Source organism: Ammospiza nelsoni, chromosome 1 (genome assembly GCF_027579445.1).
Source record: "Ammospiza nelsoni isolate bAmmNel1 chromosome 1, bAmmNel1.pri, whole genome shotgun sequence".
NCBI lineage: Eukaryota > Metazoa > Chordata > Aves > Passeriformes > Passerellidae > Ammospiza > Ammospiza nelsoni.
In genome coordinates this window covers 40,369,355-40,394,883 of record NC_080633.1, presented here as the reverse complement: position 1 = coordinate 40,394,883, position 25,529 = coordinate 40,369,355, and the positions used below count along the sequence as shown (strand labels likewise).

Here is a 25,529-nt window from a genome sequence, read left to right as displayed (position 1 = left end):
TCTCTCTACCATCCCTTCTTCCCCTTCCCCCAGGAAAAAAAACCAAACAAAATAACTGAAGACCAAAAACATACCCAGAGTTTAAAAACCCAACCTCCTGAAAACCCCAACAAATCAAATCACCCAACCCTCCCTAGCCTAGCTCAGTGGCATTTCATGCTGACCACATGCTCATACATGCTGCTGTAAGATCTTGGTGGGGTTCTGTTAGAACATGGTGAATTTCATCCATCTATACTGAGGGACAGTTTTGAGTCCTGGAACATGTCCTGGAAAACTTTACACACATCTTTTGTTTTTCTACATCATCAGTGTATTTAGATCAGAATGTGGTGTGATTAATCAAGTAGTACATAGTACACTAGAGAACATAGTAATCTTGCTGTTAATGAGGGTTCAGGTTATAAAATTCAGTGGGATCCCTAGAGACTAAGTATTCAGCTGTCCAAATGATGTGCAATTGTGTAATGTCAGGAGGGCTTAAACTAGTGATCTGCCTCATGTTTGCTCTCTGCATCCTGGTGGCTTCTGACAGCTGTCCTGCAATGTGCTGAGATACCTAAGACTCCACTACTGGGGCAATACACCAGAGAATATCTGTACAGAATACATCTATCTTTATTCTTCCTTTCTTTTTTTGGAATAACCCAGTTCCATGTGTATGTGCTGATGCAAGCTGAAGCGTGCTATGCAGATGTATGGCTTGGGAACTAGGTGTTACATAGAAATTGTATTCTGAAAAATACTTGTAGGCAGTAAGACTTTGGGATTTCATGGTTAGTTTTAATTAATTAAATGATGAGCCACTGCTGGCAAAGGTTTCTGTGTCCCCTTGCTAAGGCAGTAATGTTTCTTTGGAGGAATACCCTATATTTAATTTTTTGTAAAAAGAAACTCCTATGAAGTTTTTTAAATATCATTTAGTAGGTTCCCCTTTGATAAGAAGCTGAACAAAACCATATGTAGAGGTGTTTGACATATGAACTTTAGACTGTGTTGTACAACTTGCCCCCTCCATCGTCTTAATCCCCTAGCACCTTGCCTCTCTCCTGAATCCCCCCATGGCCTGGGCCACCCTCACCCTCTCTAAGATAAAGCCTCATTTAGCAGTATTTTCATGCTGTCTCATAATTATTTCTTGCCTTTTTTTATTTCCTAAAGAGAGACACTTTGAGCTCAGTAGATGTTGTCCTTTCAGCTGCATGAAGAAGGGTGGCACTGGGTTGGTTTTTTGGGGCTGCAGTGTTAGACAAGATAGTCATAATATCATAGACTGATTTGAGTTGGAATGGAAACATAGGGATTATCAACTCCAACTCCCTGATTTAATTTGCTTATAAAAGGAAGGGTTGATTTTGGACTGTGGATACAACTCTTAGCACCCCATCTCCCTACCCCACCTCCCTACCCCCCTAAACCAGGATTTTAAAGTATCAATAGGTACAGAGTTTCAGGGCTGCATGTGTGGGTGGGTCAGTTTGCTTGCTCTGCAAGCAAGCAAGCAAGCACTCAGTTTTCTTGTGCTCATATCTGACTGTGTCAGATAGCAGCTGGGCTGGAGCTCATGTGGTAAATCCTGCTGAGAGCTCAGTCCTGCTTACTGCAGCTACTTTAAATGTCCTGCCATTTCAGAATAGCAGATTAAGCACAGCTCTGCCTGCTAGACACTCTGCAGACCCTGCAGTAAGGCAGTTCACTGCCACTTTGTAATGGACTGGGATCAGAATTGTGTGTCACCTAGGAAAAAATGAAAAGTTTTTCAAAGAAGTAGGAGCTCAGAGGATTTTTTTTTTTGTCTAGATAAGTGGTACATACTCTTTTGGACCCGTCTTTCAAAAATGTGTTTTTACAGACTGAGTTAAGGTCAAATAAGTGGAATTTGAAGGGATAGAAAAGTGAAAATGAAGAAGGAAAGATTGAAGGAAAAAGTGTATGTTTCATTGTAGGTACTTATGTTTCTTTTATTAAAATAAATCTCCTCGTACACTTCATAGAGATATTTTTGCAGCATCAAACATATGGTTAAAATATTGCTCCAGCACAAATAGTTCTGCTCTGAGTTCTCACAATGTTGTCACTGAACATGTTCAAGGATGTGATAATTTTGAATATATTTGCCTACAGTTTGTTTTAGAATACTTCTGTAGTTAAACATGTTGAGACAATTGCAGTTTGAAGTTGATCTGTTGTTCTCCATTTGATGGGAAGCTTTTTCCTGGTATTTACTCTAAGGGAAGAGCAGACGTTTATCCACAAAGTGTTTTGGTATGGGACTTGAAAGACAAAAACTTCCATCTGTTTGAAAAAAAAACGTGCTTCTCTTGCTTCTTAGTGGGTTTTTTTTGTTTGTTTTGTTCCAAGACTGAGTAACTGTTAACAAGGAATTGGCTGACTACAGACTATAAAGAAATTTCAATAAGCTGCTTCAGAAAGGTTTTTTTTTCTTTAAGTATTCAAACCAAGCAAGTACTTTTTCCCAAACTTATTAAAAAAAAAAAAAGTGATTCCCACCCCTCTTATTCTATCCCTAAGGAATAGACAGCCTCTTTTCCCTTCACACACCCACTCCCAACCTAAACAAACATATTTTTTACTTGTAGCAATTGAATTACTTCTAGTATGGATTTATGCTAAGGAACAGTTCATTGAAATATGGGAGAGCCACCAGGGCACAGTTGAGCATAGCTGTTTCAGTGTTCATCTGAGCAGCTGAAGAGCTGTGTGAATCTGTGCTCTGTTTTAGGGAAAGAATAGGTGTGATTTAGGATGCCCAGTTTAGAAGAGATCACTAAGAACTAGGGTATCTGATATTTATGTTTAACTCTGTGCTTCCTTTATGAATCATTCAGTTTATAACCATTTACACATGGCAGCAGAGAGGCCTTCAATAGCTTGGAAGTTAAAAGATGCATATGTGTCTTAGAGTGAACTTCTATTTACAGAGTGGAAACAAACTACTTTTAAACTCTCTTGTCAGCACTGTCTGAGAATACTTTCATTAGCCCATGGTTGGAGAATTTTCTGGACTGAGGCAGCAAGAGGAACTGAATGTGGCCTTCTGATTTCTCTACAGCTAGGTGATAAATACCATCTTCATAGTTACACAATGTATTTGCACCAAGTTCACGGACAGTATGTTACTTGTTCTTGTTTGTTGGTTGCGGTGGCATCAGTCCAGCTTCACTGCTAAGAGTTCTCGTCAAACAAGACGTAGGAGTAAAAGAAGAAAAAGGAACAAGCAAGGCAGTGGCATGTCTTAAAGGTTAAGTTATAGATAACTCCTTAAAGAGCCAGTTTGCCCATGCATTTGGTAATGGGGCAAGGAGATTAGGGTATGTTAGTGATGAAGAGGGAAAGAATAAGATGAAGCACTGAATTTGATCTGCTCAAGCAGAGGTTGCATTTTTCAAAGGGTGACTTTCAGAAGGAAAAAATACAGATAATTACCTGAATAGTAATACTCACCAGTATTACCTGAAACAGAGACAGCTTACTCTGGGAGGGCACATGAGATTAATTGCAGCTAACATCAGTGCTTTTTTACCTTTTCAACAGGAGAGGGAAAAAAAATCTTTTTAGGAAACTTTGGTTTGTTTTGCAGAACAGGAATATATAGCTTATGTTAAAAAAAACCAAAAAAACAACCCAACACCTGCATTGGAATGAGTATTCAGTGAAAGGCTGAGAATACAGCTATAAACACACTTAGCAGATGTTTAACTTCTGGGTTGTTCTGTTCTGGGACCCATGGTACAAATGCATTTTGTAGTGCTAATGAAGTCTTGGATCAGAGCAAAAATATTACCTTGGAGCTGTTCTCAGCAGCTGTTGATGCAGAAAATGTGAAGTGTGGAACTCAGTTTCAGCTCCTTTTTTGGTATTCCCTGGGCTGGAATTGAAGGCATGCTGTCTTGCCCATTCTGCTGCTGAGTGACCCTGCGGTAGCTGTAATCAGTGGCCTGGGAGATGAGTGCGCGGAGCAGGAGCGATTGGCTGGGGAGCAATTTCCCGGAGTACATCTGTGTCAGGCACAGGCAGCTAAAGCAGTCATGTATGCGCAGGCTCTGATCTCTGGGGAGGTTCATTACAGGGTCTCCTACAAGGGCACTCTCTGCTTCTGCACATCAGCATGGAGGAAGCTCGTCAAGGGAAGAAAATGCAACCTGTATGTAAATAGCAGCTGTGTAACGTAATAATGGCTTGAATGGGATTTGATGCAAGTGATATTTAGCAGCTGTGGCTCAGAATTGTGTGCTACCTTAGACTCAGTAGTTGTGGAAGAAATTTTTGAAAGATCTGGTGATAGAAGTAGTAGTTTGAGTAGAGATTTCTGTATTAGGGAAGATATTTGCTGTGTTGTTAGAATTGCTTAATCATAGTAACCAGCTTAATTCAGAAAGAAAATGTGCTCTTATAGTTGTGCCAGTATACTGTCAGACTTTGAGATTGGTTGAGTGTTTTAGATTGGGTTATTTTTTCTTTTGCACTATTTTGAGTCAGTCTTTCTTAATTTGAAGGTTATCGACTGTGACTTTGCTTGATTCTGTGCAAGTATAGCCAGGATGCTTCTGGTAGAGATTCTTAAAATAGCCGTCTAACTCTTCCTTTTTGACAAAAAAAAAGGCAAGTGAACTTAATGAGCTGTGTAACTGAGGTGAAGTGTTTGCAGAGATAACATTTTCTTCAGACCTCAGTGGCACAGACAAAAAACTCAATTTGTGGGGATTTATACAGTGAATTCTAATATTAGTGTTACAAGCTATTTCTTAGCCATTGTATGACTTGTCATTACCATTGCCATGTAACTGCAATGCAGCGTGTAACAGGGATCACTACTTTAAAAGTTTCCTGGAAACTAAAATCTATGGGATGGAATTTTTCTAAGGTGTAAAACTTTGAAGATCCCTGAATTATTTTATGTATGACAGCTAAATTTTCTATTCCGTTGTGTGAGTATAAGAAAGAATTTGATTTAGATATATTACAGTGCATCAGATTGTGGTGGCCTTTGTTTGTTAAGGTCTCTGTAGTGCAGTGCTCGATTTTTTGTTTTCATTGTGGTGCTACTTTCAGCTCTGGGCACAGAACTGTGTCAAGCATGCATAGAAGACTAGGCACAGATTTGAGGTCACTAGTTGTAAACATTATACTACTTCTTTTTTTTACCTGTAATTTCAGGAATTCACTTAATTATGTTTAGGTGAATGGAGATATGTTGGGTTTTTTTGAATGAAATTTAGTACTGTGAGGCAGTGATAAAATGCAACTTCGTGAAATAGCTACTATAATATTAGATATGCAATTTGATATCTTGTGTTGGATTGCTGACAGTATTTGCTAAGTTTATACATGGTGGTGAATTTTCTGGCTTGCAGAATACTCAGGCTGAATTCAAATAGACTTGTAAATCAAATATTCACTTGCACCTTGCTAGGAATCAAGCCATCTCTTTTTCTTGTGCTTGTTCTAATTCAGTTTTTTTTTATGAATTGCTGTGGTGTGCCATGGTTGAAAGCCATTCACAGTCGTGACCAGGCTCTTTCTCGTTGTTATTATGTTTCCTTTTCTTTCTGACTTTTTCTCTTCAATTTAATTTTCTCTTGTGATTAATGCAAACTCCGTTTATTGTCCAAAGACATGTTTAGTTTTTCTGGAATGGGACATGGCTTCTCTTGGACATTGTGGTGCTCAGTGTGACCCTGGCTGGATTAAGGCCTGCTAGAACTGAGATAAAACTACTTATAAACATTAGATTTCAATAGAAGCAAAACATTAGTGTGTTTAGAACTGTTTTTTTCCTGAAAGTGATTGGGTTTTGTGGTGTTTAAGTAGCATACATGCGCATCTTTAGTGCCCTCCACATACAGTTTCAGAAAATTCAAAGTACAGTGAAACTTCCGGGGAGTCCGACTGAAGTCTGTTGATATCTTTTGGACATACTTGTCCAAACAAGGTTTGTAGAGCTGCTGTGTTTATTGTAAGTCTTCTAGAAGCAGATTGGTCAGATGTATTTAGTAATGTAAGCTGAACAGTTAATTAGAGGATTAGTAGGCTAAAAAAATGTCTAAGTAACCCTAACCTCTTCTGTGATGGTTATGGTCTTACTGAAATAAATCTAAGTGTCACAGCTCCCTGCAAGGCTCTGAGTGTAGCTTTGGTGGGGCGGGGCTGTCATTTACATGTGAGGATTGCTGAGTAAAATAGGAGTTGTACATGCACAGGTAAAATTCACAGGAAAAGAGGGGATGTGTGGTGACACCAAAGCCATTGAGCTGAATTAGAGTCATTTCTGTAGTGCTTGAGCAATACCCTCTGCTAAGATAGTAGGGGAAAAAATCTCTGGAAAGCAGCTGTTGGAGACCATAGAAATTACAACTAAGGGGGAACCCATCAACAGTATGCTTCCTATTTTAAACCTGGCAAGTGCTCTGTTTGTGAATTATTATTAATTGTGCTCTCATCTGTATATATTTAGAGGGGAAGGCCAGCTAAAAATTGTACAATGACAAAATGAGACAGGGCTCATTTATATGTGATGCATTTTTCCTTGGCTGTTAGGTTGATGTGCTTGATTTAGAACTGGTAGTGTTTCATCACTCTGGCAACTTCTGATGATACAGTATTGCTGTGTAGAGATTGTGCCCAAAGAACTTATTTCAAATGCATCTATAGGACCACTTGTGCAGTTCAACTAAAGTTGAACAGTTTGATAGACTGCCTAATACCTTCACTTACTATTATTTAGAAAGAACTTTAATTTTTTTTGTATCCTGATTGTCCTTCAAGGAGGCAGCAACTACAGATGCCTGCCCTCCTGCCTACTGTGGGCTCATCTTACCTCTGGTTTAAAAGCAGAATCAGTCTGGAAGAGAAGTAAAACAATATATTTAGGACTAACAGCAAGGGCTGCTGTTAGTTCATCCTGCAGGTAAACCATGTCTACAAGCCCTTCCTATTTACTCACTTTTAACTAAGGCTGCTTGGTGCTGTGTGTGGGTAGCAGTGGGAGGAGACCTATGGGATAGACCTGATGCTTGCCTGAAGTAGAGTGGTTGGCATTCAAATCTGCATTTAACTCTGCATACAGCATCCAGAGATGACAGTAACAAATACACTGTTTTTCTGGTTTCTTTTCTTTTCCTTTCCAGAGTTGCTGTCCCTGGTAGACCTAATCTCCTAATTTTGTGGTTATACAACACTGGTCTTGTCTGTTTTTTACTCCCTGAAGTATTAGTTCTTATTAGCTTGCAGCTGTGGGGGGTTGCATGGATAGAGAGGAGGTTGTACATGCATTCTGTAAATTTGACATGCGTTTTATTTCCTGACTACATGGAGTATTATGTGGGCCTAGAGCAGAAATGCAGACTTCTGGAACAGATCACTTGGGAAATGTGGCTGTGACAATGAGTAATGAATTACCCTGTGGGTTCTGAATTACCCTGAACAATATATTTCAGTACCTATGTAACAAAACAACTGAGTTTATCTATTTTTTATAAAGATGAGTTTTAAAATATTTTTTAGATGTACACACACATACCTGGATACATTTGCAAAGTGAGGTTTTGTAGTTCCTCTTTGGTTGTCTTTGAGATACATGGTCAAAATGAAGGTTTTAATTCCTTTTCATAGCCAAACCTTAATTTTTGAAGCAGGGCAATATCAACAATCTTATCTCAATTAATTTTTTATTTATTTTTGTCACTGGAGTTTTTTTTGATGGCTGTCATATCCATCTCCTGAGTGTAGATCACACAAAGGAGGGCTGATAATAGAACAAGAGTCCTGCTTTGGCTATGCTTCCTAAGGCCAAGCCACTGTTGACTCTGATTCAGTTTGCACAGGGCCTCTCCTGTTGTGTCCTCTTGCAGACAGCCCATTGATGGATGATTTGGTCCAGCTGAACTGCTCCTCTGTGCTTACTGGTGGTGAAAGGAGGAAGAGCTGAGCCTGACAGGCAAAATGCACTGTGCTCGATTGCTCGTATGCTGCTGATCTTGGTAAATCTACAGCAGTGTGCTACAAAGGTTTGCCAGTGGGGTCTGTAAGCAGGGTTTGCTCCTGTGTTGAGAGGAATGATTTGTTGGTGCCACATTCCAGCCTAAGAGGAAAATCCTGTTTGCCAGATCTCTTGTGCTTACAGAAGTAGAGATGTATCCATGAGTTCTTGTGGGAAGGAGGAGGAAACTGCTTTATCTTCAAGCCAGAGAGATTGGGATACAGTTACAGTAACAAAGCAGTATGTAGGATCACTGGGACATTATAGGCAGTTATATTAGAATACTGTTAAAATAAGAAGTGTTAAACTGTTGGCCAGGGACAGATATATGGAGGAAAAACGTTGATTTGAGTTTGCTCCTTCCTCCCCATCCTGAGTTGGGGTTAGTTTTTGTTGGTTGCATTTTGTATTGTGTTTTTGGTTCTGTTTTTTCTTTTTTATTTGCGTCTACTTAAATAAATGCTGTAGTGAAGCTTCTTTGTAGCATGAAAGTTGTAATGTAATTTTTTGGGGGGGGGGGAAGGATGATGGTGTTTGTGGAGGTTTTTTTGTTTGCTTATGCCCTCTCTTAAGCCCTACTTACTTACTTCCATGAGCACTAATACAGTCCCTTCTGGTGCTGCAAGTCACTCTCTAACTCTGCTGGGAAAGAACTTTGGTCTGAGGAAATGTAAATGGACACATAAACATTGACTTAGCTAAGTAATGGTCTTAAATGTTGATCTCAAATTATTCTTAACATGGTTACTGTATTGCTCATAGATTTTAAAGGTTTACAGTTAGCTGCATCAGCTATTTATGATCACTGTCTATCACCAGAATGATTTGATTAGACTGTATTTCAAGTACCTTAAAACTGTGCTTCTAGCAAGTTGTCTGTCTTGGAAGTGGTTATTCGGTAATGCACTTTGGCAGCGTGCCCGTCTGAAATCTGTCGTGTGTGTGACTGCACAAGGTTAAGTGAGTTGCATGGTGAGAAGTGCTTGCAGAGATGACAGTGGAAACTTGCCTTTGGATTTAATACTCCCTGCGTCATATTCATGCTAGTCCTTGAGACTGTGGCTACCACATACTGCTGGAGGTTGTCAGCTCTTCCCAACTCAGGGCTTTCCATAAAAATTCATGCAATTCAGGATTGACTCTTTTTTCAGTACTAGTTTTAAAAACATGTGGCATTAATACGCTAGATACCAAAAGTGTACTGTAGTAAATGACAATAAATGTTTGAGAAGGTAAATTAGTAGTGTTAAAAATTTCTGGTGCTTGGTTTTCTGCAAGGGGGAATTACTCTTTTCTCACAGACTGAGAAAAGACATTTGAAATCCAGAGGTGGCAAGAGGAATCCTACTGGGACTCTGCTGGAGCACTGAGTATTTGAAAGTCTTGTCTGATCTATAGCAGTTGAAAAGGCATTTCATTTTCATGCTGAGGAGAGTTAGAAGGCTGAGAAGACAGATTCTAATGTATGCAGGCACCTCTAGCTGAATATGAAGGTGTTACTGGAGGTTGTTTCTGCAGTATGTTTATGAGTATCCAGAAATCTGTTAGGAAAAAGTACGCTTAGTACATCATAATACAGTGCAGTGTATCTTAATACAATGTGCTAGGCTTTTTATTTTTTTTCCCTTGAAGTACTCAGGATTTGTTCTTTTTTTATAATTACCTTCTCCTTAAAAAAAAAAAAAAAAGTGCAAACCAAAGGTGAAAGCTTAATCTCTCCCTAGGGCACCTTGGTTGCTGCTCATGTTGGCTTTTTTCCCCCTTCTCAATTGTTCTGTCTTTTGACTGAAAATGAAAGTTACATACATTCTAAATTAGTCTTGAATTTTACTTTGGCTTGTCTACATCAGCTGTGTTTGGGCATCGGTGGGATTGTCCTATGTAAAGTTTCACATGCAGTGAATGGTAAAGTGCCCTGGAATATTTGCTTTAAGCTCCAAGTCATTCTCTGCCTAAAACAGGGAAGTTGACAAATTTTCCACAATCCCACTGTTCTTTGTTTATGTAAAAAGTTCAGAAAGTAAACAAGAGAACTGAAACGGCAGCTGTAAAATTTTCCCTCCCTTCAGTGCCTTTAACTGACATGATAGATCATCTGTAATTACTGGAAAGCTATGCCCTACAGACTTTATTTTTAACCAGGAAAAGGTTGTAGTTTGGAATTACTCTATAATGTATTTGAATATTTTTGATTTTTTACCTGACCTAAGGCAAAAATATCTCATACTGGGATTTGCTCTTGGCATCACAAAACAGATATGTTAAAATGATGCTTTGTGTTTTTCTGAACAAAGACTGTAAATGATATGCTTCCTCCATGTATGATATTTGTGGTTCTTAATGGTTTATTCTTGGAAGAGTCTTTGCATATGTTGAGTACTTTGAGATAGTGATAGAACGGTTTGCAAGGGCACACATGCCTTCCTGTAATCTAATCTTAAAAGACATGTTACTTTCACGTGATGTGGTTTTTGAAGACTGCTTCTGTATGTCTGAGTTTGGCAGAGAATCTCTTTTACTGAAGGAAAGGGTGATAAAAATTAATAATGTGATGTAGGACACACAGCAAATCCACTTTCAAAATGTTATTGGGAGATGAAAATTTCTTCATACGTGCATATTTTTCACAGTGTGTATACATTTTCTACTGGTATGCAGTTGTTTGTATCATCTGGAGAAAAAACTCTTTCTTCCTTTGTTGCTCAAAAACTGTGTCTTTGGCAAGATTTCAAGTGTCCTAAAAGGACTGCTGGGGATGAGTGTATTTAGGTACAGGAGTTTTCAGGAGTCTGTGGCTGTAACCATGAAGCTAATTGTGGAACAGATTTTGATAGTGGTTTTCCTATTGCTAGGGTTTTTTTTTCTACTCAGATATAAAAAACCACCTAAGGTAGTTCAGAGAATTTGTAATTCTTCCATCTGCTTCCATCTCTGCTTGGAGTTTTGTGGTAATGTGTATACTGTGTGTATCTGTTTCTGTGAACAGGAGTGTACTACAGTACTCTGGATTTTGGTGTGTAGGAGACATGAATATACTATTTCCCCCCATACTCCCCTCCCACCTTATTACCATGACACTTGAAAAATTTCTACCACTTTTTTATTAACAGGTCCCTGGAACATTTTCATGGTCTTTCTCCAACAGACATTGCCTCAATTCTTTTTAAATTGTAGCTCTGTGGAGCGTACAAGGTTTTTTCTACCCTTCTTGCAAAACTCTACTGTCACTACAATGCAGCAGTAGTGACAAAGTTAGGTTACTGTGTAATGCCTTTCTTGAAAACCCTATTTTCAGGGACACAGCTCAGAATTGACTTGTATTTAGTTTTCAGAGGTTTATTCTGCCATGTGCTACTCTTTCCTCTTATGTTTTTACTTATTTACATGGTGCCAGCTGCTTTTAGTTTTTTGTGGTCTAGCTGCATCTAACCTTTTTTTGAACCTCATCAGAATTTTTTTCCCAGCATGTGGTGCTTGTCCTCTTCATATTCTTTCATCTTCTTCCCTCAGTAGTTAACTACTTAAATTTGTTTTGTGTATATGCACACAATATATTATAATAAAGATATTTTTTTTAAGATCAGGGAGTTCTGTGTTCAAGAAAAATTTTTTTTGTGAGTGGGAGTTGATACAGTGTTTATTAGCTTGTACCTGTTACACACAGGTATGTTGTTTTTCATCCTTGCCACTTTTCCTGTGAGGTGACAAACTTGTTCTATATATAAAGTAATTGCATAATTCTAAGACCAAAGTTTAGTTGAATGTCAACACTGTTAGGGTTCCCAGTTCCTGTGAGACTCCTGATTTAGGCTTCTGTTTTTCCCTCATGAACCCATTATCACAGATCCTCTGTGAACTGAAATGTAAAGCATCAGATCAGTGTAGCTGCTGCTAGAAGCAGTGATCAAACAGATAAACTTGTGGTGGATCTGGCTGTCATATGGCCACAAGAGAAGTCACTTTGGTGAGCTGATCCAATGGAAAACTAATCAAGTTATTATAAAAAAGCTAAAAAAAAAAAAAACCCAAAGAAACCACACTGTTTCTTAAGCGCTTTTAATCTGATTTCAGGATGGTTAGGTCTGACTTAAGGAAGAAGTGTGTGCCCAAGGGAGCAGAAAGATCAGGGACACAGTAACCTTTAGCAGCTAGCCTTGCCCTTATATTTGGATGTAAAACTGCCCTTAAGTAGTTGTTCTTTTGGAGAACCAGCTCTGTCAGGGGGCTGTAATGTGTGAGCTGTGAAAAGTGGACTTTATTCTAAGGAATGCAGACACGTGGAGAAAGACAACTCTAATGTTGTTTTGATGTCAAGTCTGAGATGGACTTGAGATTTCTACTATTCAGTTTCTTTATTTTTGTCAAGACTGAGCAAAAGGCAGTTTTAAGGTCTGCTTTAGTGATGTGCTAACTGTGCTAAGAGGATGTGTTCAGAGATAAGCCTATATCTATTTCAAATATTTCATGTTATGAGTGGTGTGGTTTCAGTAGTAATGGAACCCCAAAAGGTCTGCTGGAAACTGCTGCTTTTTAACTTTGTGGGTAAAAAAAAAAAAGTGAATTAGGTTAACAAGCTGGCTGTTGAAACCTGAATGAAGCAGTTATTTTGATATTTCCAGAGCTGTGGGTCTAGGAAATACCTTAAGTTTTTTTTGCTACCCCTTTGTTCAAAAAAGCTTCTTATTTGTGCTGGAAAATCTCACACAGGAATTGCCCCCTAAAGAGAAGAGCTTGAGGTCTCTCAGTATTTACTTCTGTATCTTTTTATAAATTTATCAGTTATTTCATGGAAGTAGATTGATTGCTGTTGAATAAAAAGCTAAAAGAATACTGCACTTTTGAAACATGTGTCCTGATTGTAATGAAATCCCAGAGCATTGCAGAAAGAAATTTTATGGTATTTAGCCTGTCTGTTGATTTACTGTCTTTTCCTTCAATGCAGGGTAATGTTTTCTTGAAAAATTGGATAGATAGGTTTTCAGTGATGACGTGCTGTCTCAGAACATGTTTAGGAATTTAGGAAAAAAGTAGTTCTATTTAGTTGTAACTTAAACTTGTGTCTTGTTTCTTCAGGGTCACGATGAAGAAGCTGTTGTGGATATGGGCAAAATCAGCTCTACTATCAATACAAATTTTGAGAAGGAAGAACTAGAGAGTAAGTTTGTGGTGGTTTTGTGTTTGATTAACATGTATTTTTTTGCCTAGGGATAAAAGATGAATTTTCCTTGCTAAAAGGAATCAAAATTTTATGGCTATCATGAAATTCTGGGGTAAAACCAGTGAAAGGCAGAGCTGATGTGCCCTGTTTTGTCTCTGTGCATGCTGGTAAATATCCACTGTTCTAATCTGTCACCAAAAAAACCCCCCAAAATGACTGAAGCTTTCCAAGGAAAGCTTGCTTCTTAGACTTAGGTTTGAAAAAATAATTCCTGTTGGTAAGTAATTTTCCAGCATGAATGATGTCACGTTCTTCAGAATTAAAAGTCAGAAAACAGGGGTCATGAGGGAGATGTTTGTTTTCTTTTCTGAAAGTTAAGTGTCCTTGTGATTGTGGTTATGCACTTCAAATACTGAGAGTCTCAACAGACATGCAACTGTCCTTCTGGTTCCATAGTAAACTGTATGTTCCACAGTCAGCTCTCAGTAAAGCATTATGGTAGTTTTCATTATTTGACTCGGGATCCCACATTTAGCAATAAAACAGCAATGATTTAGTTTCATGTAGCAGAATGTAAAATTCGGTATTTCATCTAAGACATGACTTTTCTTCTTACTTGAAAACAAATTAGTTTGGGATGAGGATTCATGGATGCTCCTTAATGAACAAGAAAAAGACTAGGGAGATCCAGTGTTAAAGTCTTCAGCCTTTCACATGGAATACTCTGAAGCTTAATTAACATTTGCAGAATGCTAGAAGGCAGTAGATTCACTGAGTTGTACTGACTCTTACACTGCTTCAGCACACTGGAAAACCATAATGGCAGCAGTTTCTGGCTAAGAAAGGTTGATTTTAGGTTGCTGTGACATTTTTCTCACACTGTGGTATAAGAGGAGACAGTTTAAAGTGATTGAAGTTGTTTGCTGCTGCAGTGTACTCTTGATCTGTCCCCTTCATTCTGTTACCGTTTTCTGTCTTGTGCTAACATTTCTGTTGGCCTGACCAAACCACAATCCCAGCTAGGTCTGTTAAGCGATTGGAAAATTTACCAGTCTGACAAAGGAAGATGGTCAGGATCTCAGCTGTTGGGCTCAAAATGCCACACTGATGGATGTGTGCAGGATCTGAGCAGAGGAAGGAAGTGTGGATATGGGGCTGAGAGATGCAGCGGTGGAGGCTGTGACAATGCTGGTTTAGATGGGGTTCTGCTGTAGGGAAACCACTGCCTTGGCTGTTTCTGCAGTTGAATCTTCAGTGGAGATTTAAGCTGATTCCTCCTTAATTTCTTTCTCTTGCTTTTCTCAGGAGATGACCCAGAAAAAGTGTGTGTGTATGTTTTGCAGCGAGGCAGGGGTTAAGGGAAGGCAGGCATCCAGCTGGAGTAGTGTTGGAGGCAGCAGCTTTAGCAGCTGTAATACCTCGACCCCAAGGAATGACATGGGAATGTGCAGCCAGATCTCTTCCCCAGTCTCTTTCAGAGCACATTCTTGTAGGAATGCTTCAGCTCGTACAGCACTGCAGTTAACCAAGATACTGGGTGGGAAGGCAGAGGCTCAGGCTGCCTGAGGCAATTTAAGCACTTGGGTGACTGCTATGGAAAATACCCCTGTCTTCCCATAGCCAAAGAGTAAATTAAGGTGAAATGTAGACTGCTGTCCAATGAACAATTGAGTCAACGTAAGTGCTTTTGAAAGGAGGAGTTGCGATCTCACTCTCCTCACCTTGCTCTTATCCATGCACATCATCTTTTCTTTCACTCCCTCACTCATTTTGGAGTGGCCAGTCTTGGTATCTCAATGCAAGAGGGGGCTGGTTATACAGAGGTTTAACAAATAACTAATAATAAGTATCTGACCAAAAAAAAAAAAAAGTTTTCCAGTAGTATTATCACATCTGTGAAGCTGTATATAGGTACACATTTTCTCACATAAATAGGAATTATTCTTGGTGTTCACATATATTTTTAGTATGTTGTATGTTTGTGAGAATTAAATTTTTTTTGATAGAATGGAACAAGGGAGGGGCACCATATAGTTTGACTTTTATCAAAGTGAAAACTATTCCAAAGTAAGAACAAAATGTTTTTTTCTTTCCTTTATGAAAGAGAAAAAGGTATGTAAGTGTGATTGTTCTACTCATATAGTCACCTTCTCAGAGATTCTTCAAATCAAGGTATTCTAGAAGATAAATTTATGTGAACTTACAGCTCTGCTTAAGAGTTCATTATTTATAAGCTATTATGATAAAAGTAGGTATGTGGAATTTTTAGGTTTTGTTTTTAATTCTGGTATCAAAATCCTACAAGGAGAGAAATGGGATTGTTGGCTGCAAGCAGTAAAACAATTCCAACTAGCATTATTTTTCATTTCTGACACAAATATTTTCTTGTAAGCTTGGGAAGCCCTCTACTAAAGCATGGGGCATTGGAAGTGTTTTAAGACTTTAACCTATTTCAGTCTAGTCTTTCCATATGTATTTCTTGAAAAGGAGTACTAGGAATTTTGAACCTTTACACAAGTATGCATCGATGTATTTTCAAGGAGAGTCAGCAAGCAGTTCATTGAGTTCAGCTCTGGTGTGAAGCACAGTATTTTTTTAGAGCCCATTTGGACAGATGATACTTAACCTCCTTAAAGCATGTACAAACTAATTTTGATAGGTTTGATACAGCTAAGGGCATAATTTTGCTCTTAATACTAAAGGAAAGGTGTCTTAGTGTGGTCAGTTTCTCTTGTATGTTGTGGAAATTTTGTGATGAAATGTTAATGGAAAGAGAAACAAATGCTAAAGGAGAAAATAGATCTTGAACTTGATGCTTCTCAAGCCCTGCATTCTATTTATGGTGGCTGGCAGAGTGTGGTACCTGTCTGGAGTGACAGTGTTTAGGTTAGGAAGGTTAGGCACAGGCTGCTGGTTTCGTAACGCTCTTCCCATAAAAGAGGAATGGTTAGAGATGGTAAACTGCAATTGTGGGCAGACTGTGTGTGTACTAAATAAAGGTACTGCACTTTACTGAAGCTGTAAGGCCTTATTTTGAATTAACAAATGTCAGTTTACAGAAGAGCTAGAAAAGGGAATAACATCTTAAAATAACCTTTTTTAAGAGCACCTAATGTTCTTAACTTGATGCCAGGCTCTTTGAGCTGCAGTGAATGAGAGTAATAACAAAGTCACTCAGGAGTTGGAAGTAAGGCATGAATATTAATGGCAGAGTATTTAATGTGGTCTTGTAAAATGTATTTTCTGTTAAATGATGTTTGAGGAAAACTTTCTTCACTTGGGCTGGCTTGATACTACAAGAATGCATCTTTTAAACTGTGTAGCTACTTTTCAACCTTGATTTGAGGAACATTTACTCGATACAGTGTAAGGGAAGAAGGGATACATTCTGTTACTCTTAGCGGGCATAGCAGAGGTAAGCAGTTTACACATTACAGAGGTTTCATTCCAGAAACAATCTTGAGGTCAGGAATGTGTGTCTTGGTAGACTAGTTTTCTGTGGCATAGATCCAAGCACCAGCTTTCAAGAGTTAAGATGGTTTAATAGCTATCTACTCTCACATTATCCTGTGGCAGGTGTAAGTAATGTTTACATTTTAAACGACCCTATTATCTCTTATACCTTGATGTGCTTTAATTTTTATTTAAGAAGAGAACCGTGGTTTTCACTTAATCTTAGTTGACAAGGACAAGCAATCAAATAATCCTGTATTTTTTTCTCCCCTTAAGTGAATATTGTGTATCTAAGTAGAAGACTTGCTGTACAAGTGTTTCACAATTTGAAGCTTTTTAGAGGTGTTTGACATCAACTGTGTCCTAATGACTTTTTCCCCTAACTTCTTTTATTTAAGAGAACAATATGTAATGTTTTTGTTCTGACTGCATTAGAAATTTTATAAAAAGACAGCTAACTGCAAACTGTAATAGTTTTATAAACTGAAACACACATGAAATTATTGTTTAAGTAATATGGTCATAAAACTGAAGTTCTACCAAACAGCATGAACCAAAACATAAAACTTACAGTAAACTTGATAGTCCCAGATCACTCAAATATAAAATTTTTGAGAGGAGGCAGAAGAGACTGCTTGATTCTACAACCTATTACTTCTTGATAACTTTTCATAACCTTTACCTTTTTTCAATCCCTTAAAAACCAATTGTTCCAAAAATTGACTAAACTTGTGCCTTGTTGGATATTGGAACTATTTCTGAATGGATGATTTCTTTATTTGCAGTTCACTGAAAGTTAGTCACTGAATTTTAAGCTTTTAAATTGCAGTCACTGAAATTTAAGCTTTTAAATTTACGTTTTCTAATTTCTAATTTACAAAATAAATAAAAAAAGGAGAGGGTTTGAGGTTTTCTCAGGAATTAGTAACCCTTCTGTGAAGCAAGATTCCTTCTGTAAATACCAGTAGATGCATTTGGCAAACCAATCCATTTACACACTTATAAAAAGAGGGGTGTAATCAAATTTGTTATGACAATGCATTTGTGACCCATTGATGAAGTCAGAAAATTTTCATTTCAGAAGTTTCTTATGAAATACTTTCCAAGAACAGTGTTAGAATGTGGAAGCCTTATGTCTTTACCAGGGGGATGGGAACTGATGATCTTCAAGATCCATTGCCACCCAAACCATTCTGTGGTTTTATGTTGTGTTTAGTGGACAAAGGGCTAGTCTTGAATGTTAATGGAACTTGCACTTGAATTGCTTATTTCTAGGTTTTCTCTCCTCCAACAGAAACAACTGTTTGAAATTACCCTATATGTGCATCCTTTTTCCTGAGCTCTGCGGCAGAGGCAGGCTGCACCGAGGATCCTCAGCTGGGATAAAGCGTGGGGCCCAGCTCTGCTCTGGCTTGGCTGTGCAGAGCAGGCACGGCTTGTCCTCCCTCCCATCAGCACCAAGGGCTGGCTCCTTGCCCTGGCAAGGGACATGGCTGCTGGCAGGGAGCCACAGGTCTGTGCCAGAATCCCTGTGTGGCACTGCCACCCAGCACTAAGCTTTTCCTATTACTGTTTCTGCCTGCCTATCTACTATAAACCCTTCCTAAATATTGTTGATTGTGTCTAATAGAAATATGCAGTGAATTTTTCTCTATGACTGCCCCTACAAACTCATTTGATTTTAAGTCAGAGAAAAAAATCACTTTTGTGTGTAATGAGAAATCTGGCATTTACTGGTTTTGTCAGCATAATATGCCAATCTTTGTCACATAGTGAGAAAAAACTCTTCCTGAATGCTTTACCCTGTGCTGTGCTAACTATGGTTTGGGATTGTGCTTCTCAGTTTTATCAGTTCAAGTATAAGGAGTGTATTCTCAGAGAGACTGAATTCCTAGGAGCAGCAGGAGATTTCAGAGCCCAGCCCAGGTTGTGTACTGCATTCTAAAGTATGCTGTACTGTGGAGAACCTTTGGGTTCCAGTCATGGCATGCAGTTATCCCGTGAAAGAATTTTCTTCTTTCTACAGGTTTGGTTAGAAAATTTTATCTCAAATGTTTAATTCTGAAAGCAAGAGATAGCTTTAGTTAAATAGTTCCTTTAACAAGAAGAATCCTAGGTAATTAAAGGATTTCTTAGTAGTCAGTTGATGTGTGGAAGACCAAGATTATGTTAAATTATTTTATATTCAATTTTGATACATTTAATTCTGTAGAAAATAATTTGACTCTTTCTTGGGAATGTGCATGAGAAGTTTATAAAATAAGTGAAAAATACTGTTTGTTCTGAAATATTTAGTTTCTTTCTTATGACAGGGACTTCACTAACAATACTAATTTCTGCATTTAATTGCATCCTTCAGAAATAGGACATTGTTTTTAATTAGAAAATTAGCATAGTGGAAGTATTTTTTGTGACTTAGTGACTTATTTTTCATTATAAATGAAAAGGGTGTGTGTGTATATGTGTGTGTGTGGAGGCATTGTTCTTGTTCCTTAAGTTTTACCAGAACCAAGAATATTTGGAGAAGTCCTATGGGCTCTGAAATTTTTAAGGGCAAGAAAAGACACTTTTGTTCTTACTCTTACTTCTTCCATCCCTCTCCTTTTTCCCATTTTTGTGCTACTACCTTCAGAGCAGTCTTGTAACAGAAAAGATCACAAGAAGTTGTGCTCGTAGATTGCATTGAGCTTATTTTTGTGCATACAAGTACTCTCTGTGATGTAAGGGAAATTAATACCAAGGAATGAGATGCTGTGTTCCAGATCTTTCCTACTAGGGTAATGGATTTAAGACATCAAACAGCTGGATTTCTTCCCTGTTTTATGATCTTAAGGAATGGATTAGGGTCTCTCTTGCAGATACTCCAGTTTTTCCATACTGGAATGCGCCATGCTAGAATGAGATAGATTGTGACATTATTTGATTAAAAAAGGCTTCTGTATAAAGTAAATTTTCCATCTTCAGATTATTATTTGAAAATTTTCCGTAAAAACAGTAATTCTTGTCACAAAGCTTTAGTCTTCAGTTGGGAAGATGGGGTCACAATGGTAGGTTGTGAAAGGGTGAGGGGGATCACACATAAAGCGCTGTATTGGAAGTGACAGTTGGATATTAGGATTTTTTTTTCAGGTAGTGTGTTGCTGTAGGTTGGTATAAGTTGCCTAGATAGGCTGTAGAACATATATCCTTAAAATTACTAAAAGTGTGGCTGTCATCCTAACTAAACTGATCAAAACCATGGCTCCAGCTTTGAAGTTGGCTGTACTTTGAGCAAGGTTGGACCAGGGAGCTCACCTGCCGATGGTCCTTACATCCATCGTTAGTATATGATCGCTCTTAGTTCAAATTTCTAAGCTACAGGGTTTCAGAATCCACATAGACACAAACTTGATTTCCTTTGCTTTTCCTTGTTAAGATGGAGAAAAATGTCCTTCTTTCTATGAAGCTTTAAAGGCATCTAGCCAAAGAAAAGAGAAGGTTCTGTGAAGACCTAGTGATACCAGGGCATTTTTGTTCAGCTCTCTCCGGCTTCAGAAATCTTCTATTATGAAAATCTTCCACTTTCATAGGAGCTGTGGAGAGAAATCAGAGCATTTTCTTTTCTGTAAATGTTATAGGACTTCACCCAAAGTGACTTTTTGAGTGAGACCAACCATGTGATTCAAGATCTACCATGTGATGGAGACACTTTTCAAGATCCTAACACTTAAGTTTGTTTCATATTGATAAGGGCCTTAAGTAGTAAATACTCTCAGTGGATTTCAACAGCTAAGCTTGGATAAAGTCATGTTGGATTAAAATGAGCAATCATCTCTTGAGCTTTGTATTACTAAATTTAGTATTGGGCAGTCTACTAATTCTATTGATTATTGGTTTATAGTAATTCTGTAAGAAGCTTTGTTTGAAAGTGGTACGATGCTACGTGAATGAAGCTTTGAAGGTCACATGATGTACCTTTTGAACTTCTAAACACAATATTCAAGTAAAGGTTGTGTCCCTTGTAAAAATAACACCCCCATGCTAGAAACTTGAACCCCAACCTTTTTAGAGTTAAATTTATTTCCAGTGCTTTCACAGATGATATATTATCTTTATATTAATTGCCTTTCTTGGAGGTCTGGTTGTTTATTTTGTTAAGGTTTGGTTTTTTGGCAAAACCAAAATTTGCTGAAAAATATGAAATCTGAAAAATAACTTGTTTAGTCCAATTCACTGGGAGTGAAGGAAGAAAATGGCTACGGCTTTGTTTTACTTTGCTTTTCCTTGTAAATTATATTTATACGTAAATCTCTATCTGTCTATCTGCAAACTTCTATCTGAATAATGAAACACAGACCTACTCAGTGCAGTTATCTTATTTTTAGAAGGCTTCTCAATGCTTTGCTTTGTTGAGTTAGAATCAAAGTTAAGCTTGTCCGATTTTTCTTATGTAGTTTTGTTCCACTTTTGGAGTTGACTATATCTGTAAGCAGTTTTTGGGTAATCCTGACAGTATACTCAACAGCAGTAGTTTCAGATTTGCTAGACAGTAGTTGAAATATCTTTATTTATGACTGTGATAGCAGAATGAAGAACAGTCAGGTGCACTCATAAGCTTTTGTTTGCTGCTGGTAAATTTTCTCGGTTGGTCTGTTGTACTGCCACTATCACTGCTTGCTCTGAAAAATATTTCAGAGGCTTTTTGTCAACATCAGTTTTTTTCTTAAAGTTACTCTGATGGAATTACATTGCATTGTGATCCATTTTACTTTATAAATGCTGACAATCATTTGCTCATTGGCATTTCATATTAGTCCCAGAATACCATTGCAGATGTCCGAACACTTTGCATATACAGAAGTGCTTTGGGGAAGGTAGGCTTGGTGTATATTTGCCTGCAAGACCATGTCTACGTGAGGAAATAGTTTCACTGTAGTCACTTCTGGGCAGTGGGGCTGAAGGGCAGGATCATAACCCATGGCTAGACTGTTCCCTTTCTCTGTGAAACCCTCGTTTGTTCAGGAGCCAAGAAAGTGCTTCCTTTAATTCTTCCTTTTGGAGTGGAACAGCAATATCAAATGTTGTAGGTTGTGGATTTACCATCCAGGTTACTAACTTGGCAGTGCCTGCTTGAGGCAGCTGTGAGGCACCTGGACATGATTCTGTGATTTCTGTGATAGTAAAAGCCATTTGCTGTGGACCCACGTTGTTTTAAAACACCTTCTGTTTGTTGCTTATTTCAGCTCGGTTTCCATAGCTTTTAGTCTTTGCGATATATCTGGTCTCCTCCAAACTTTTCTACTGGAAAAAAACCAGTTCTGTCTCAGTGTAATTAGGTAAAAGGAGATAGACTTATTTCCACCTCTCCTTCATGCAGCAACATGGTCTTTGACCATGAAGATTGTCACACTATTACAAATGCCAGCTTTTGCAATAGCAAGGTATATTGTTTAAGATGGAGATCCTTGGAAAATCTGTGAGGGATTTTTGTCTCTTATTTGTAGGAATGTTGAAAGACCAAAATGTGGAAGTCCTTATTTCTCAGGGAGTAAAATCCTGAACAGTGTCAGACTCCTTCAAGGTAGTTTTTTTGGTTTTGTGGTTGTTTTTTTTTTTTTTCCTTTAGTGCAGTGATCAAAACACATGCTTAAAAGAGTCTTATTAACAATATTAAAGCAAGCATTTATATAAAATGCTCAATTACTAGAAGTGTGCTAGAGTTTCTCTTAGGAAGAAACAGTTCCTGCAAAAAAATCCAGCACTTTGGCAACAAATAGAACTGTTGGAGTGTATATATAAACTGTAGCTTGATACCTGCTAATTGAATATATAAAATAAAACAGAAACCCTAACAGGCACAGTAACAGCACTTGCAGTGAGTGTGGCTCACTCAGTTGCAGCTTTGAGTGAAATGTGGTGAGTAATGCAGTTATTTTTAAACCTTGTACTTTTGCTTTCCCTGTGCATCAGATTATTGTATCATGATGGTGTCAGCGACATGGCCATTGTTAATGATGCCCCCTGATCATATTACATATATATACACCAAGTGCAGTGATTTATAAGTGTCACATTGACATTAATTTCTCTGGGAATTGCATTGTGCATAGCAGTCATGGAGGACAGAGGTCAGGCTGCTGGGCAGGGGCTGGGTATTGTTGGAAGAAACTCACAAAAAATCAAGTCTCTCTCCATAAATAGGAATGATGAGTGCTTTGAGAAATTAATCTCTTTTCCACTCTTACATGGAAACAAATAGCTTTTAATATGCTTAATTTCAGATTTGGTCATAGTGCCAGTCAGTCAGCTCTAATTAAACTTGTGTTGGAAGTGTGTCAAGAATTGGATCCTGTTATGTGAAAAGGAATCTTTGACCAATTAAATGTTGAACTTACTTGTGTGAATAATGGTTTTTGCTTGTGTTTTTAGTCAGGTAGCACTGTAAAAATACACAAAACTTCTATAAAGCAGCATCTTTTTGGGCTTAGGAATTCTTTTTTTGGGAAATAAGCTTGACAACTTATCACTTTTTGTTTCTTTAAAGCTCTATAATCAGCAGGAATCTTAAACATCTTTATGTGTGCTAGGCACATACATATATATGTGTGTACATGCAGTCACAATTTCTAGGGCTTGCCTTCATAATGTAAATTTGCTGAATTTGCATCTAAGAGCTGGAAGACCACTTCCTTTTCCTTTGGTTAATGTCAGTCTTCTGTAATAGCTCTTCAACACCAAGAAGCAGAGTATTTAGTGTTGTAGTTAATTTGTCTCTTCCTGCAATTGTTTGTTTAAATAGCAATGAAAAGCCTATTGTATATGCTATCTGCATTACAGGAGACATGGTAGTAATATGTTCATAACAGTCACTTGATTGATATCTTTTGCTAAGATGTTGATGCTAGTATTGTCTTGATGTCAAAGGTCAAAGGAAAAGCAATATGTTGAAAGTACGTCTTCAAGAGCAGTGTTCATTAATTTGAGGATGTGCTTCTAAATTTATTAAAACATTCTAGAATAGGAAAAACCCACCCCAACATCTCTGGAAGTTATTTGAAGTGTTGACATACATTTCAGAATAGAAGTTCCTTTTATCCTCTTGATACTAAGTTAATGGTGTAATTCAACATCAGTTTCACTTTGAGGTGTTATGTGCTATTTGAGAAAATATTGGCAGCTCTTTCAAGGACAGAAAACTACTTGCAGACTCTGATGAAGGGTAATTTCTTGATGAAGTTAATAAGCTGAACCAAGGGATTATTTTGCCATTCTTACAACTGTCCTGATATGAATCCCTGCAAAAAAAGAGGACTAAAATGTAATTTCTCTGCTTTGGCCTCATGTTTATAAAGTAGCTTCTTTCAGTGTTACAGGTCAAGCTTGTACTTCTGAATTATTTGTTTCACAACTGAATTCTTAAACTGAATAAAAATATGACCTAATTTATCAGAGAAATGAGTCTAGCGCTAGTTCCGTGACACTCTGGGAGGACAGAAATGGTCATGTTAGTTCACTAAAGGTAATTTTTGTCAAGTGCTTTTGGATTGGTATTTCTTAAACCCCTTGTCTTTAGATACTAAATTTGGGTAGTAGGTAATTTTTTGTTTATTTGTGTCCTTTAAAACTTCCTTGAAAAGGCCACAGAGCTGTGTATATCGGAGTTCACGTCCCACTTGGCAAGCCAGGCCGTCGAAGGCATAGGCATCGTGGGCACAGGCACAGAAGAAAAAGAGACAAAGATGACAGAGAGGATGGCCGAGAATCTCCATCATATGGTAAGAAGTTTGTTGTGCATGTTCTTCATGTCTCCTGAAAATAAACCTGTAGTAGCTACTCTGTGCTTAAATGTTGTTTGTTTTGTGCTTTCTTTTATTCTCGCTGTAATTAATGTCTTTTTGTGTACAATCAGACAAGGATTTTGTGGTTGTGTTTTATCTAAGTCAGAAGCTGTTGGACTTGGTCCAGCTGCCTGCATGAATGTTCAGCAGCCTGCACTGAATAGGTTAGACTAGAGCTTTGTAATGCTCTCCTGTAGCATGAAAATCTGTGTTATTTAAATTAGACACCTTTTTTCAGATTGTGTAGTCGTGTATGCTTCTTCCTCTGATTTTTGAAACTAAGCATGTAGCTGTGAAAAGCAGCATTTGCCATGGTAATTTGATCAATGATCTTATTTTATTTAAATATTTGCTTCTGCCTTCTTGCTGTCTGTTAGTAAAGGAACTGCACTGCCTCATAAATTTTTTGTTTGGATCACGAACTGCCCCCCCCCTCCCCCACACCTATTATCCTCAAGAGAGGACAATTTTGTCATATCATTCTCTGAAATGAAAATATTTGGCAGTATGCTTAGCAGTTTTTCTTCAACATCCTAAGTCCACTTTAATTCCTAAAGTGCCATGAACGAGCAGATTATGGTGCAATGTTTGAATTTAAGTGTGGACACCATGCTGTTCACTATTACCTTTCAATGACTGGCAGCATGTTCTGCATGGGCCAGTACCTGAAACAAAGGATTTTTCAAATGGAAAAGCTCTGACAAATCTTTTACCATTCTCCTATGGTTCTTGGTTTCAACCATCTTCAAGGCCTCCTCTCCCACATACAAATTATTATAATGGATATCATGTTTGTAGAGTCTTGCTATACAGATTTTGAAGAAGTAAGTGATATTAAGTTGACAAAAATTCACTTTCTCTGTTCTGGTTGCTTCTGTATGCACAGAAGCACAGGGTTTGGCCAGATTCTGGGGTGTGTTGGTTTTGGGATGGAAACAATCTGCTATAGATCTTAACTAATAATGAATGTTGTTTGCATTCAAGAGCACATTTCAGAATGATGCTACTAGATGGTGATATATACCAGGACAAAAATGCTAAAGTAAATCTCAGTGTGGAATTAACTTTTTTACTAATTCAGATCTTAACCTTTAAATCTAAA

The 25,529-nt window shown here is 37.9% G+C and overlaps 1 protein-coding gene and 1 long non-coding RNA gene across 3 annotated transcripts in view; one reads left to right on the top strand and one right to left on the bottom strand.

Annotated features, from left to right (window-relative positions):
• SLC4A7 (solute carrier family 4 member 7) overlaps positions 1–25,529 on the top strand; it is a 93,534-nt gene that overhangs the window by 22,607 nt on the left and 45,398 nt on the right. For both annotated transcript variants that reach the window (XM_059490053.1, XM_059490061.1), the window contains exons 2-3: positions 13,073–13,154; positions 24,227–24,364. In XM_059490053.1, coding sequence (XP_059346036.1) covers positions 13,073–13,154; positions 24,227–24,364 — 220 coding nt within the window. The remainder of the gene's footprint in view (positions 1–13,072; positions 13,155–24,226; positions 24,365–25,529) is intronic.
• LOC132082552 (uncharacterized) lies at positions 1,936–4,005 on the bottom strand. Its single transcript, XR_009419822.1, has 3 exons — positions 3,806–4,005; positions 3,466–3,544; positions 1,936–2,225 (listed from the first exon to the last, which is right to left on the bottom strand). It is a non-coding gene; the product is annotated as an uncharacterized LOC132082552 (long non-coding RNA).